The sequence below is a fragment of the Kogia breviceps genome, chromosome 1 (genome assembly GCF_026419965.1).
Source record: "Kogia breviceps isolate mKogBre1 chromosome 1, mKogBre1 haplotype 1, whole genome shotgun sequence".
Taxonomy (NCBI): domain Eukaryota; kingdom Metazoa; phylum Chordata; class Mammalia; order Artiodactyla; family Physeteridae; genus Kogia; species Kogia breviceps.
The window spans coordinates 22484210-22499024 of NC_081310.1; the positions used below are offsets into that span (position 1 = coordinate 22484210).

General features: G+C 56.3%; 2 protein-coding genes across 11 annotated transcripts in view; one reads left to right on the forward strand and one right to left on the reverse strand.

The window, feature by feature from the left end:
- EPHX1 (epoxide hydrolase 1) overlaps positions 1–7966 on the forward strand; it is a 51054-nt gene extending 43088 nt beyond the window's left edge. For all 10 annotated transcript variants that reach the window (XM_067028509.1, XM_067028557.1, XM_059065792.2 and 7 more), the window contains 3 exons: positions 2189–2297; positions 6557–6673; positions 7494–7966. In XM_067028509.1, coding sequence (XP_066884610.1) covers positions 2189–2297; positions 6557–6673; positions 7494–7695 — 428 coding nt within the window. In that variant the 3' untranslated portion in view covers positions 7696–7966. The remainder of the gene's footprint in view (positions 1–2188; positions 2298–6556; positions 6674–7493) is intronic.
- A 524-nt stretch (positions 7967–8490) lies between these two features.
- TMEM63A (transmembrane protein 63A) overlaps positions 8491–14815 on the reverse strand; it is a 33639-nt gene continuing 27314 nt past the window's right edge. Inside the window, exons 19-24 of the mRNA XM_059065726.2 lie at positions 14644–14806; positions 13641–13746; positions 11936–12103; positions 11094–11209; positions 10701–10763; positions 8491–9447 (exon numbers count right to left, since the gene is read on the reverse strand). Of these exons, the coding sequence (XP_058921709.1) occupies positions 9280–9447; positions 10701–10763; positions 11094–11209; positions 11936–12103; positions 13641–13746; positions 14644–14806 (784 nt within the window). The 3' untranslated portion in view covers positions 8491–9279. The remainder of the gene's footprint in view (positions 9448–10700; positions 10764–11093; positions 11210–11935; positions 12104–13640; positions 13747–14643; positions 14807–14815) is intronic.

The following is a 14815-nucleotide window of genomic DNA, read 5'->3' on the forward strand; positions in this document are numbered from 1 at the left end:
TTACACGGCATTTCTCCACAGACGGGAGTGATGCGCGGTCATAAAATTCCCAAACAGCCCCGCGGAGCAGCATCAGTGTTCCTGTTGGCTTTGACCCTGGTCCCTGCACCCCTGAGCCCAAGTCCTACAGTGAGAGACAGGGATGGACGGGGATGGGGGGAGGACGAAGCCTAGGGCTCTTTAGGCCTGGGGCTTTGGGGGCAGGAGGGGGCCCCGGGGCCTGGGGGCAGTGTCCCCAAGACAGTGAAGAGGGCCCAGCAACCGTTTCTGCCATCAGGGCCCTGTTAAGGAATCTTATTTATTTATTTATTTATTTTTTGCGGTACGCGGGCCTCTCACTGCTGTGGCCTCTCCCGTTGCGGAGCGCAGGCTCCGGACGCGCAGGCTCAGCGGCCACGGCTCACGGGCCCAGCCGCTCCGCGGCACGTGGGATCCTCCTGAACCTGAGCATGAACCCGTGTCCCCTGCATCAGCAGGCAGACTCTCAACCACTGCGCCACCAGGGAAGCCCAGGAATCATATTTTTTTAAAGATGTTAATCACACAGCTATACTTTGTGTGTACGGGGGATATACTATATATTTTGTCAATAAAGTAATTAACAAATGTAAATAAAAACCCCCAAAATATTTAAAAAGAGAAAATCATACAAATAAAAAATGAACACGTGTCAAAGATTTTATCTAACTCATTAATTAAGAAAGGAACTAGTAAAATTGTGAAACAGAACAGTTCGAAGGCACTTGGGAACACTAAAGTAAATTTGCTAATAGATGCAAAACTTGTCAAAATCCACAGGGTAAAACTCAAGTAAATCTCCACTGGACAAATTTATTTTTCTTTTAGTTTTTTTTGAGATATAACTGACATAGAGCATTGTATACATTTAACATGTACAGCATAATGACTTGACTTATATCTGTTGCAAAATGATTAGCACGATAAGTTTAGTTAACATCCAACATCTCATAGATACAAAAGAAAGAGAAAAAAAAATGTTTTTTACTACGTGATGAGAACCTTTAGGATCTACCTTGCTTCTCTGTGAACAAGAATCATTTGCATTCCTATTAGTTTTCAGCAATTTACAGAGCTGTAAAATAGCTCTAAGACAAGGGAAGAGGGGTCCCCTTGACAATCACATGACCCCAGAAGGGTCCACTAGAAACTCTCCGAATTCCACTCAGAGGATACCCAGAAATTGTTTTGCCCATTTCCAAGTCTTTTAGAGTTTCCGTGACAGTCTCATGCTCACACACGTTAGGCAGCTCATGATAATAATAACAGTGTTTTATAAAACCAGTTTTTTTCCTCTGATTATAAAAGTAATCCATGTTCATTGTCAAAAAATTGAAAGATGCAAGAAAAGCACGAAACAGAAAAGACAATCAGCCTGAAACCTCTCGTCCTTCCCTACCTCTCCTCTCCCAGACCTGCAGAAGAACTTGCTAAACATCTTGGTTGATGAATTTTCGCAAATGGGATCTGTCCATATAACCAGCGCGCACTCAAGAAACAAAGCATGACCCACCAGCCCAGAAGCCACCTGTACCCTCTTCTGGGCACTACCCACCACGCCCAGGGCAGCCACCCTCCTGACCTCTGCCAGATAGATTGCTTTTGCCTGTTTTCATACTTCATATGCATTGGAATCCTCAAATAGGTGCTCTTTTGAGTCTGGCTTCTTTTGCTGAATATTTTGTTTGTGAGATCCATCCATGCCATTTTTAATGCTTGCTCAGTCTTTGAGCTTATGAGTGGATCAATATTATCTGTAACTGATTCCCTATTTTGGACTTTTACGTTGTTTCTAATTTTTCACTAATCATAGAATAATAGAAACCATAAAAACCCCACTTTTAAAAAACAGCATTCATATGCATTTCTCATTTGGATCCTACAAAACCTGGAGTCGTAGACTCTTCAGTTTGAAGGAAGCTGCCCATGTAGCGTATGGATCCCTAAGAGGTAGTGGGAGAGGTGTTACCCCTTTTGCCATTAAGGATTCCAAGGCCAAGGGTCAAGGAGGTGCGGTGCAGGAGCACCCCAAGAGTTAGGGCAGAGCTGTGCTCTGACGCGGGCTTCCTGCCCACGGGGCCGCTCTGTGGGACCAGCACCACACCTCTGTCCTGCTGGCCAGCTCCCTGGCCCGAGGCCTGAGTCGCTCACTTCCTTCTTCCCATGTCAGGCTGCGCTCTGAATGACTCTCCCGTGGGACTGGCTGCCTATATTCTAGAGAAGTTTTCTACCTGGACCAATCCAGAGTTCCGAGACCTGGAGGATGGAGGCCTGGAGAGGTGAGACCCCATCCACCCCTGCTGCCGGCACCACCTTCCTTACCCACCTCCCCTCTCGCCATCTTCATCTCTGCTTGCTCTATCTGGGTGGGATGGTCGGCAAGTTCCATCTGTTGCTGGATGTCCCACAGATCCTCACCCTGTGGCCAGCCTAACCCTGATTTTTGGATGAGGAAGCTGAGGCCCCGAAAGGTCTAGCCTCACAGTGGAGGGGTCAAGAATAGGATGCAGGGCTCAAGACTGTTCCGCTTGCTAAACAAACTCCTCCTGGGACCGGGGCGTCCAGAGGGCAGCAAGAGCCTCTTTTTGGCCAAGACGTGGGGGCAGCCCACGGCCCCTCCCCCCTGAACCCCGGAAGAGCCGGGCCTCATGGCGGTAGGAATGCATGCTCTGTGGAAGCCGGTCCTGCAGGGTGGCTGCAGAAAGAGTGGGGAGGCCGTCCTGTCTCCCGAAGCCTTGGAGGCTGCAGCCTCGACAGCGTTAGACTCCTGGGTCTCTGGTCTGACTTAAGCTTCATCAGGGTTGGTCTTGACCCACCTTCTCCAGGGCCCATCCCTTTTGTTATTCCTTCAGAGACACAGAGAGTGCCAGATACAGTGCTAAGATGTGGAAAAGAGTGAATGGATCTGGCCCTGGAAGTAGGGACTCTGTCTAAGCCATGCCCTAGCCCCAGCGCCTGGAACAGCACTGGGCATATAGTTGGTGCTCAATAAATATTTGTCTGATGAAATGAGCTCTAAAGATACGTGCAAAGGACTGTGGGGCACAGAGAAAGGAGGATTCACTTTGTTTAAGGGACAGGGAGGGGAAATCACTGCGAGAATCTATTTGATCTGGGCCTTAAAGGATGAGTAGGAGTTTGCCAGGTGGAAAGGGCGAAGAAGGGAATTTAGGCAAAGAGAAGAGCAGAGCAAAGGTTGGAGTGATTAAAATGCATGGTGTGCTTGGAAGGGGTAACTTGTCCCAAGGCTGGAGCAGGTACAGTGGAGCCAGACCACAAACTCACTCCTATAGGCAGGTCCTCCAAGAGCCTCACCCTGGTATCTGTCTCCCCCGTCCCACACTGGGCAGCACCCAAAGGTCCATGCAGTGCCCCCGGGAGCACCTTGGCGAGGGGTCCGGCTCTGCTCCTTGCACACAAGTACCTGGAGCCAGATGTGAGGCCAGCCAGACTGCCCGTGGGCTTCCCCCTCCAGCTCCTGCTTGGCTGCATACCAGGAGCACCAAAGCTTTGAGAAGGGGACAGACGTGATCAGATCTGTGTTCTATAAGGGACACAGATCTTTTTGCAGGAGGATGGAAATGGTTGCTGTGGTAGTTTTCAAGCTGTGGTCAGAGCTGTAGGGGAGATGGAAGCACTTGGCCAGCTTGCCACAAGCCAGTTCACCAGTTTATTTATTTATTTTAATTTATATATTTATTTTTGGCTGTGCTGGGTCTTCGTTGCTGCCTGCGGGCTTTCTCTAGTTGTGGTGAGCAGGGGCTACTCTTCGTTGCGGTGCGCGGGCTTCTCATTGTGGTGGCTTCTCTTGTTGCGGAGCACGGGCTCTAGGCGCGTGGGCTTCAGTAGTTGTGGTGCGTGGGCTCACTAGTTGTGGCACACGGGCTCTAGAGCGCAGGCTTAGTAGCTGTGGCGCACGGGCTTAGTTGCTCTGCAGCATGTGGGCTCTTCCTGGGCCAGGGCTCGAACCCATGTCCCTTGCATTGGCAGGTGGATTCTTAACCACTGTGCCACCAGGGAAGTTCCAGTTCACAAGTTTAAATGCTTCTTTTAACTGTTCAGTTTCCACTGACTGGTTTTCATTTTGTTATCAAAATTGCATTTAAAAAGATGTTCAGGACTTCCCTGGTGGAACAAAGTGTGGTTCTAAGGATAAAAATATAATTGACCAACTGCATCCAAATAGCTGAAGCAAACAAGTCAATTAAGCAAACTGACCTTTTTTGGCCAATTGGCTTCTGATGAATCAACGAAGCTAATTGCATACAGCTGAGGAGCCGGGCAGGAGGAGCAGCAAATAGTCTTTAATCCAGGCGGCAAGGATGGGATGGGAATGCAGGAGTGAGGGCAGCAGGGCTTGGCGGGGACACAGAGAGGCTGAGCTCATTTTCTTTTCTTTTTTTAAAATTAATTAATTTAATTTATTTTTGCTGGGTTGGGCCTTCGTTGCTGTGCGTGGGCTTTCTCTAGTTGCAGTGAGCGGGGGCTACTCTTTGTTGCGGTGCGCGGGCTTCTCACTGCGGTGGCTTCTCTGTTGTGGCGAGCGGGGGGCTTCAGGAGTTGCCGTGCGCGGGCATAGTTGCTCCGCGGCATGTGGGATCTTCCCGGACCAGGGCTCGAACCCGTGTCCCCTGTATCGGCAGGCGGATTCTTAACCACTGCGCCACCAGGGAAGTCCATGAGCTCATTTTCGTCACAGATGTGCCGAGTGGGAGATGCTGCCAGGATGCCCGGGCGGAGGTGTCCACTTGGTAACTGGGCTCACAGATCTGGAGCTCAGGTGACGGGTCGAATTGGAAGGAGTTATTTCCACTGTTCTCTTGGTGAATTGGTAGTTGGGGCCACAGGGTAGATCTCAGACAGAGTGCAGCAGGGCGGCATCCAGGGATGCTGGGAGGAGCCTTACTGGCTGCAGAAGGACCAGAAGTGAGAGAGTCTGGGAGGACAGACCTAGTGAGAGGGCCATACCCGCGAGGCCTGGGCGGCAGGGACGGTTCCGGTGTGCAGGGTGAGGAGGCATGGGAGAGATGGCAGGGGTGTGGGAGAGAGGGGACAGGGGTGGGAGAGATGGCAGGGGTGTGGGAGAGAGGGGACAGGGGTATGGAGGGAGGGGAAGGCCTGGGGGCATTCGGGGTTGGGGGGGGGCGGGTGACTGACGTTTGGGCCTGAAGAGGCAGATGGAGGCATTTAGGGCCCAGGACAAGGGGGCGACAGCTCTCCTGAGCCCCGAATCTGGAATCAAGCAGGGAAGGGTATGGGGGTGTGGGAGCACCTGCTCCATGAACTTGGGTTTCCTCAAAGAGGCAGGCAGGGCAGGCGGGAGGCTGTGGGTGAGCACGTCAGGGCCTTGTGAGGACGTGGCGGCTGAGCTTGGAGAGCGTGGCGTCAGTAGTGCTGGAGTCTCCTCACGTCTGTGGACTGTCAGGTGGGCTCAGGGTAGCACAAGGCCCCCAGGGTGAGAGCACTGAAGGGGGAGTGATGTCAGGGGAGCGAGAGGGTCTGGGGTGCGGTGGGCAGTTATTCCAGGGAGGAAGGGCAGATGCTGGGGAGTGGAAGATGAGTTGGGGAACAGTGGGGAAATGGAGGCCCAGGAGGCACAGCCAGTGGAAAGCAGCAGCTGAGCTGGGCAGAGGGGAGGCCGTGGAGGGCTCCGGGGGCTCTGGACGCAGGCCGGGCTGAGGGAGTCCAGCAGCAGGAGGGGGAGAGGGCCGGGTGGGCCCAGGAGGAAGTGGGGCTTTCCGGAGTCCACAGGCCACGTGCTCCCACTTTAGGTACCAAGTGATTATTTCCTTCCAGAGTGTGGGGCTCTGCAGTCTGGGTGGCATTCGCCTGCTCAGCAGTTCCCAGGCTGGAGAAGAAAAGGGGTGTCCCGTGCTGAGTGGGGGTGGTGGGTCTCTGCAGGGCCCCGTGGCTCCCTCCTGGGGTGACACAGGTTTGACAGGAGGCAAGCTGGGGGCTAGTGAATAAAAATGCCCCAGGAGCTGCTGCCCCTGCCCTGCTTCTCCTGGTGCCCCGTCAGGGCAGGATCAGGGCTTCTGAAGCCTTCCTGGAGATCGGGTTTTGCTCAGGGCCTGGCAGGGCCGGGCCCCCCTGAGGATGGTCTGAAGGTGGCCTGCGCTGAGGTCCCAGGAGTGGGCACCATCTCCTGGGAGCTGCACGGTTTGCAGCGCCCTACCCGCAGACCTCCTGGCTACCCAGCGGTGACCAGCCAGAGCCTCTGGGCTCAGTTGACCTCCCCTGCTTCATCCCTTCTGGCCTGAACCGTTAGGCAGGTCAGGGAGGGGGTTGGCTGACACCACCCAAGAGGACAGCCTGCCTTGTACGTGGTCATCACTCTGCATTACCTGTCGTCACAGTTATGGTGACCCTGGGCCAGGCCTGCCTGTGGCACAGGGATAAGATCACCAAGCTGGCAGTGAGGCCTGGGGAGGGAAGCCAGGCGGGCACAGCACCCGGCATACAGCTTGAAAGTGGCAGCTCTTATTTGTCATACAACTGCGCCTGGCACTGAGAGGGACCTTCCGGTCTGCTTTCCCAGGAAGTTCTCCCTGGACGATCTGCTGACGGGCATAATGCTCTACTGGACGACGGGCACCATCACCTCCTCCCAGCGCTTCTACAAAGAGAACATGAGACTGGATAATAAGCATGAGGGGTAAGTCCGGCTGAGACCGGAGTGGGGCTTCTGGGGAGGGTGCCTCCGAGGCAGGGAGCAGGGGAGTGGCCTGGCCTTGGACTCGAGGGAGGACGTTTGGGGCTTCCCTGGCGGCGCAGTGGTTGAGAGTGCGCCTGCCGATGCAGGGGACGCGGGTTCGTGCCCCGGTCCGGGAAGATCCCACATGCCGCGGAGCGGCTGGGCCCGTGAGCCGTGGCCGCTGAGCCTGCGCGTCCGGAGCCTGTGCTCCACAACGGGAGGGGCCATGACAGTGAGAGGCCCGCGTACGGGGGTGGGGAGGAGGGAGGGAGGACGTTTGATGCAGAAAAGTACAGCCTAGCCTTGGGTGCGCACCGGGAGTGTAAGATGAGAACACAGTCAGTGGTGTTGGGAGAGACGCCTGTCATTAGAAGTAGCTCACGGAGGGAACACCAGGCCTGGCCCCCAGACGTCCCGAGGGGCTCCCCCAGGGCCAGGAGGCTGTCCTAGGGCGGCAGTGATGGCTCTGGGACTTCCCTGGAGCCCTTTCCAGATCTCACAGGGAGACTCTCAGGCAGCAGCAAAGGGAAGGGGGACAAAGGTGGGAGTTAGAGGCTGTCCCACCTCACCTCGGTGACGCTGTCCAGCTGGGGCAGCCCCTCCAGAAAAGAGGGCCCCAGAGAGGGCTGGAATTGAGGTGGGTGGTTAAAACCCTGGTTCTGTCCTTCTGTGGCTCCACGTGGGTGAGCAAACCGAACCCCCAGCCCCCTGAACCCCTGCTTTGGGGGAGAGGGGGGCCAGGCCACAGCTTCCCCCTCAGTGAGATCTCTGTCTCTTCCAGGATAAAGGTCCACGTGCCCACGGGCTTTGCTGCCTTCCCTTGTGAGTTAATACACGTCCCAGAAAAGTGGATGAAGTCCAAGTACCCGAAACTCCTCTCTTATTCCTACATGCCCCGTGGGGGCCACTTTGCTGCCTTTGAGGAGCCAGAGCTGCTCGCCCAGGACATCCACAAGTTCATGGGGCTGCTGGAGCGGCAGTGACCCCGGCGAGGACCCTGGCGTGGCAGGCTTCTTCCTGACACCCGCCCTTTTCCCCGGAAGCCCCCAGTCTCCCAGCCCAGCTCCCAGTAGAAGTGAGGCTGGCAGGGAGGCCCCCTCCCAGTCCCCTGTTGGTGAAGTTGCCCCTTTCCCCAGGAATGTGCTTGCTTCCGTCCCCTGCCCGTGCTGGGACCCCATGCTCACCCCTCCCCACACACGCCCCACACACTTTGTTAAGCAACATGGCTTTGATGATAAATGATTTTCCTTCTAAGAGAGGCTGGAACAAGTGACGTGTCGAGCCCCAACCCCACGTGGGGTACCCCTTCCAGCAGAGCTACCAGGTCTGCACTGGGGCTCCTGCTCCAGCCCAGCTGGGGGAGGCAGGACGGGCCGCTGGGGCCAGCGGGAGGCCACTCTGTCCTCCCAGGTGCCCGCCCGAGGCAGCTCTGAGCAGAGGCGGTGAGGCCGAGTGACTGCCGGGGACCTGCCCGCCTCGCCTCAGCGGGGCTGGAAGCGGTCTCTCAGCTCTGCCCACCAGCACCCATCACACCGGCTCGTGCCTCTGGCAGTGGGGAGGCAGCTTCTCTCGCAAGTGCCCAAAGGTGCGTCCCCGCCGCGGGATCCCGTGGGGAGAGAAAAAGCAAGAGGCTGCGCCCCTCCTTCTGTGGCCGTACTTCCCCCTTGGCTTCCAGGAGGCCCTGAGCACTGCTCCCTTTGGAGGGAACAGACAGATGGACTCAAGGGCTGGAGGCTGAGCCCCGCGCACTGGGCCCCGAAGAGGCTGCATCTCACCAGTCTGGCTGAATGGGCATTTTATTAGTGGTCCGCATTGTCTCTGCCAGCTGCGGGTGACCCTGACCCAGCCACAGTGTCACTGGCAACGTGACAGAAAAACAAAGAACCATGGCAGGCATGTGGAGGAGCCTGTGGCGGCCCAGCACCGGCCCGCTCCCGTCCTGTTCCCTGCAGCTCGCTCCTGGGGGGCGGGGGCAGGGGTGTGAAGGGCCTGATACCCAGAAGGGGAAGCTGGGATGGACCTGGACCATCATCTGGCACCCATCTCGGGCCTGCGGTTGCCGCAGACTCTCTGGTTATCGGTTGCGTGTGTGCCCGGAGGAGGGGGGCGGTGTCTGGAGGCTCAGAGGGAGAAGGTCTTCCACACGGTACCTCCCCCTTACTTGATACAGTCACCACACTAATGGGTTGGAGCAACACGGTGCCAACACATGATCCTGCTGAAAAGCATCAGGGCCGTCATCCTGGCCACAGAGCTGGGCACTTATGCAGAAGGGGGGCTTGGAAATAAACAGAGCCTCGGGTAAGCAAGGGAGAGTCCAGAGCTGCACCTCCTCCCCTTACCACCGCCAGGACTAGAAAAGACGGCCACCTGATGGCAGTCCCGCACTTCCGCCTCAGCCAGGGGCCAGAGCCCCTTTCTGCTCCCATCTTTTTAGAGCTGTTGTGTTTAAAACAGGTGGAAAGCAGCCCTGACTTGGTTGAGGTTGGAGTCAAGCCACTTCTCCGCCTGTGTCTCTTCCCCTCCCAACTGCCTGGGTCTGGACCAGCCCGGCAGCTCCCCGACCCTCAGGCCTCCTGGCGGGCGGCCGCCACGCTGTCCGCAGGGCTCTGATCCAGGCGCTGCCCTGGGACGGTCCCACTGATGTTGCGGATGGCACCGTAGGTCTGCTGCTGCTGCGGGGACAGGGCTGTTTTCTCCGAGGACAAGCTGTTCAGAATCCAGGGCACGTAGGACTGCCAACAAATGGGGGTGTTAGTGCTTGGGTGGGGTGGGCATGGGAGTCCCTAGCCCGCTCCTCCCCTACCGCCGTGCCTCCCTCCAGCCGGAAGACACACAGAATGCTCACGAAGGACACATAAAGAAATAACATCAACCTAGGACATCAGGACCTAAAATATGCCAACTGCAGATTTTCCTAACGGCCAGAGCAAATCAGAACACACAGTCACAGAGTTCTCGTGCTCATAGAGAAGAAAGCACACACCCATTTCTCAGAGGAAACAAAACTTCTCCTGGCACTGGGCTCTAGAAGAATTTCTCACTTTATGTCGGAAACAGGTCTAACTACACAGGACGGGCCTAGAATGCTGTCAGTGGGACTTCTGAGCAGCTGACCGGCGCTGGGTAGGTTCTGTTTCCTCTCAATCCCAGACGCCAGCTGCCGACCTGAAGAACCAGGCTGAGGACGAGGGAGCTGCGTTCCCCACCTGCCTTGTCCGGTGGGCATAGTCACAGGTGTGTCTCTGGGTAATGAATCTTCCTGAAACCTTCTCTGGGGCTGGTCCAAAGACAGACACTGATAAGAGTGACTGAAACCTGAGAGGGAGCCACTGGAAAGAACAGCTGCTCCTGATCTAGATGGGCGCTGTCCTAGCCCTGTCTGTCAGGCCGGCGTCACAGCCCCGGGAGCCTGCGGCTCCACCTTCCTTTCCCAACCGCACCCTAGGAGCAGGACCCTGGAGGCCGGAAGCAGGGAGAACCAGGGAGGAAAGGAGTCCTGGCGTCTTTCTAACACTGTGCCCCCCTCCGTAGCAGGTAAAATGTTCATTTGTTGAATTCAGAGGGGAGTTAGTGTGACACCCTCTTGGTGCCTAGCAAAGGACCTCACACAGGCAGGTGCTGGCGAAATGCTCTGAGAGAGCATCATCAAACCGCGAGGCCTTGCGATATGGCTTCGCTACAGGCCCAAGCTCACCAAGCATTAAATATGCAGAGAAGGAAAGTGAGCAGGCAACTGATACCAAGGGAGGTGGGTCTACATCATGGCAAAACTAATTATCTTCTGGTGATGGGTGTGGCTTCACACACGCAAGAGAAAACATCCGGAGGGACCAGGGATTCCTTCTCAAATGACGTTAATTCGGAAACCCGCCTGGCACGTGATCAAGGGACTTTTGTCTTAACGAGAGAGGATCAAAGCAGGGTTGCAGGGCCCATGTGTCGGGGCCGTTGCAGGCGTTCATGCTCGGCTAAGAACCGCACTTACCGTGAACGGTGAAGGCACGTGGGCCCCTGCCTCGCTTCCTTTGTCATTTGCCGATTCTTCCGTCTGCAGACAACAGCAAAAACTTGCGATGATAAACAAAACCGATCTTCCTGAACTAACACCCTCTAAACCAACAGGCTATTAACACCCAGGATAACAGTACCAGCTGGCACAGAGCTCCCAGCGGCAGCCCAAGAGAGGATGGTGTGGGCAGGGAAGGGGGCAGGGAGGGAAGCTACACATCACACCCAACTACCCACGCCTTCCCCGTGGATAAATAAAATCTGGAGAGGGCTGGTGATCTGGGTAGAGGTGGAGGAGGGACGGAGCATGAAGCCACCGTCTTCCCCTCCCAGACCCTGGCTGGGCAGCAGTGGGGGAGGGGCCCTTTACCTTGTAGTTCAGAGGGCTGAGGTGCTTGAAGCATCCAAAGCAGGTGTAGGCCAGGCAGAGCAGGATGGTGAACAGAAGTACCAGGAAGGTGAACAGGGTGAGGGGAGCCTTCAGACCTGGGGACGAAGGGATGCCAGCCTTGGCGGGGGGGAGGTCACACCTGGTGCAGGAACCGTGTGTGGCTTCTCTCTCAGGCCGCAAATGAAGAGAAGGCATCACCCACCCCCTTCCCACCATCTCCAGCAGCTGGGATGGTGGTATCTTCACAGGCAGGAGCACAAAGAGTGACCCACTGAACAGCTGGCATCACCCCTGGTCAGATTTCAGGTACCGGGGCACCGAGTCAAAGGCAAGTTGCCAGCTTCCTTGCTGGGTCGGTTCCCTCCAGTCTCCAGTGCCCTCGGCAGAGTCACACATCTCTTCTGCCTCTTCGTTTTTCTCAAGAGTGGCAGTTTTCCCTCCTGCGTGTCCCCACTGCCTCCACACTGTGAGGTGTGAGGACCTGGGCCCATCCACACCCACAAAGAGCATCGCGTACTAGCTTCCCCCTCTCTGGTTCAGCCCCTTCATAGCTGGTGAAGGGACCGTCTTCTCTGTAAGGCTGTCTGGGGCAATCGACCTGGCCTCCACCAGGTTACACCTGACCTCAGGATAGCTCGGAACTGGGTTGTCAGTGCTGCACCCAATCGGCCCTCACCCTCGGGGTACCACCTTCTGATTGGACACCGAGCTGATGCTCTTAAAACAGGAAGGGATTTGACTGGCTGGTGTGGATGCGGGAAGAGGAGGCTGGGTGTTGCCTCCTGCCCTCCACCCCCGCCCCAGTCAGAAGGGTCACTCACCCAGGCGCAGGAAGGAAAAGAAGTAGAGCCAGAAGAGGCACAGGATGGGAGCAGCCAAGGCCTGGTTCACAGCTGCGAAGTGGATTCTCTTCTCCAGCTTTGCCGGGAGGTAGGCAAAGTAGAGGTTGTGCCGGTCGACCATGTGCTTGAGCAGGATGTAGATGAGGCCTGCAGAGCCAGGGCTGTGAGCTGGACAGTAGCTGGGCCACAGGGGCCACTCTACGCCCTTCCTCCTGGAGGTGGCTATTTGTGCCGGGAGCTAGGCTGGGGCTGTGGCCGGTCTACGTGCATACGTGCGTGTCCTGGCTCCTACTGTTTTTTTCTCCTTCTCCTTCTCTCCCCCCACCCCGCCCCACCCTGTCCACCTCTCCCACTCTCTCCTCTCCCCACCTCCGCTTCCTCCCTCCCAGCCTCTTTCTGACCAAGGGAGTAGAGGTGTTCGTGCTGCTGTCCCCACGGAACATTGAAATTCTAGGACCATTTTGGGGAAAGAGGCGATTTTACACCCAGAGGCCTGGCCTCAACTTCCTCCCACGCTGAGCCCCCTCCCCTTGTCCCTCAGCGCTCCCACTCTCCTTTCCTTCTCCCACCCAAGCTGACTCCCTGTAACATCACTGCCAACAGATGCCCAAGGGTCTAAACGCAGGGATGACACAGCAGGTGGGTGGGTGCTGCCTTTTCTATTATGTCAGGTTCTTTTTTTTAAGGGCTTCAAACGCTTGGCTTTTTTTTTTTTTGGCTGTGTTGGGTCTTCGTTTCTGTGCGAGGGCTTTCTCCAGTTGTGGCAAGCGGAGGCCACTCTTCATCGTGGTGCGCGGGCCTCTCACTATCGTGGCCTCTCTTGCTGCGGAACACAGGCTCAGTACTTGTGGCTCACGGGCCCAGTTGCTCTGTGGCACGTGGGATCTTCCCAGACCGGGGCTCGAACCCCCGTCCCCTGCATTAGCAGGCAGATTCTCAACCAGTGTGCCACCAGGGAAGCCCTATGTCAGGTTCTTTAAAAACATTTTTTGTTGTTGTTTTGAAAGAGTAATACTATTGTAGATCTTTAAAATAGTAGGAGAGAGTATACAGGGACAACTAAAACTTTCTCCTTTCCCTAAACCACAGCTATCACTGCCAACAGTCTCCTGGGTGTTGTTTCCTTCCAGATGCTTCCATCTGTCTGCCAGCTCCTGATGGTGTATTTTAATTGCAAGACCTTGACCTTCTAAGTCAAACAGTCCTAAGTTCATACCTGGGCTCTATTCCTCACTAACGAAGCGTTAAGTGCTTCATCTGTGAAAAGGGGACAGAAACAAGACCTGCCTTGAAGGATCGTGAGAGAATTAAGTGTGACAATCCACGTGGAGAGTGACAGTGGCTGCCAGAGCCAGGCACAAACACGAGAGCCTCCACCAGTGCTGCTGGCACCGTCCTAGCTGCTGCCGGAGGATCAACCAGGAATGAAGCGGTCAGCCGGGAGAGGCCCTCAGACCAGGAGGGGTACTAAGAGATCTCGCGGTTTGGAAGGCCCGTGGAAGGAGTCCATGAGAAGTGAAATTAAACTTGGTGTCCCCTGTGGCTCCTTGGCAGCTTATGGTTCCTGCGGCTACAAGAGGCCCTCTGTTTGTGGGGCCCCATGACGCCCTGCTGATGGCTGTCCTGGGGGGCTCGGCAGAATCGGCCACCCACCTACCCTGGGACCGGCCCCAGGGCCACTCACCGAACGGCACGATGATGGGGCAGGTGATGCTGTAGGCCATGATCACGGTGAAGACACACAGCATCCACGCATACATGGCTCCAAACTCGAACTCGAAGGCCTGGTTCTGGGAGGGGGAGGTGGTGAGGGGCTGAGGGGTTCGGTCCACACCAACCCGCCTCTGTGCACTCCAAGCGGTCGGGGAGGACACAGTGCGGGGGGACTTTGGAAGTGGAAGCCCCACTGTGCTCCTCCTCACCTCTCAAGGCCCCTCCTGTCCCTCCACAGGCCTCCTCCAGCTTCACCTGGCTCACACCCAGACCTCGAAAGGCACAATGACTCGTGCTTTCGTAGTGTTTCTCTTGTTCTAATCCTGTCTACACGAGAGGCCTGTGAGCCCCCAAAGGGCAGAGGGGGCACATCCGACTGTAGAATGTGATCCTCCACAGACTCTGTCAGACCCGACATCACTCCGCCCCTTCTAGCCGTGTGTCCGGGGCCGAGCACTTGACCTCCCGTTGGCTTAGTCTGTGCGTCTGCAAAGCGAGCTCCAGTAGCGCCCATCTCACAGCGGGCTCTGAGGATTAAATGACAGGGTGCAGGGCTTCTCCTCTTATGGTTCCCACAGTGGCAAAGGAGATTAAAAGAGAAGCCCACACATCCAATTTAGAGAGTCATGGAACAAATGCCACCAGCCCCAAATGCTTTGACCTCTGTAGTAATCTAAGAATTTATGCAAATGAAGGTCCATGGGAAAGAAGTGTGTGTGTGTGTGTGTGTGTGTGTGTGTGTGCGCGTGTGTGATCAGCCCGGTTAAAATGCAAAAACCCCCACTCTCTCCTCCAGCCCGAGTCAGCGTGGGGGGGATGACGTAGCCAGGCCCTCACCCAGGCTCCTTACACCTCCTCTCCCCACAGCCCCGGGCCCAGTTGAGAGGCCCCGAGCAGAGGGCCAGGCGGCCGGGTAAACGCGGGCGGCGGGGAGGCTCTGGGACGAAGGCGGCACCCACCCCCACCCTCTGTACCTGCTTGATGTTCCTGCGGTCGGCTGCAGTCTTGGCCATGACCATGCGGAAGGTGTAGAGGATGAGGCCGGGCAGCCGCAGCAGCTCCATGCCGTTGCCAATGAAGGCCGAGGCGATGACATAGTTCACAAAGAAGGCGCCCTGGTCGGGCAGGAAGACGCACCTGGGGAAC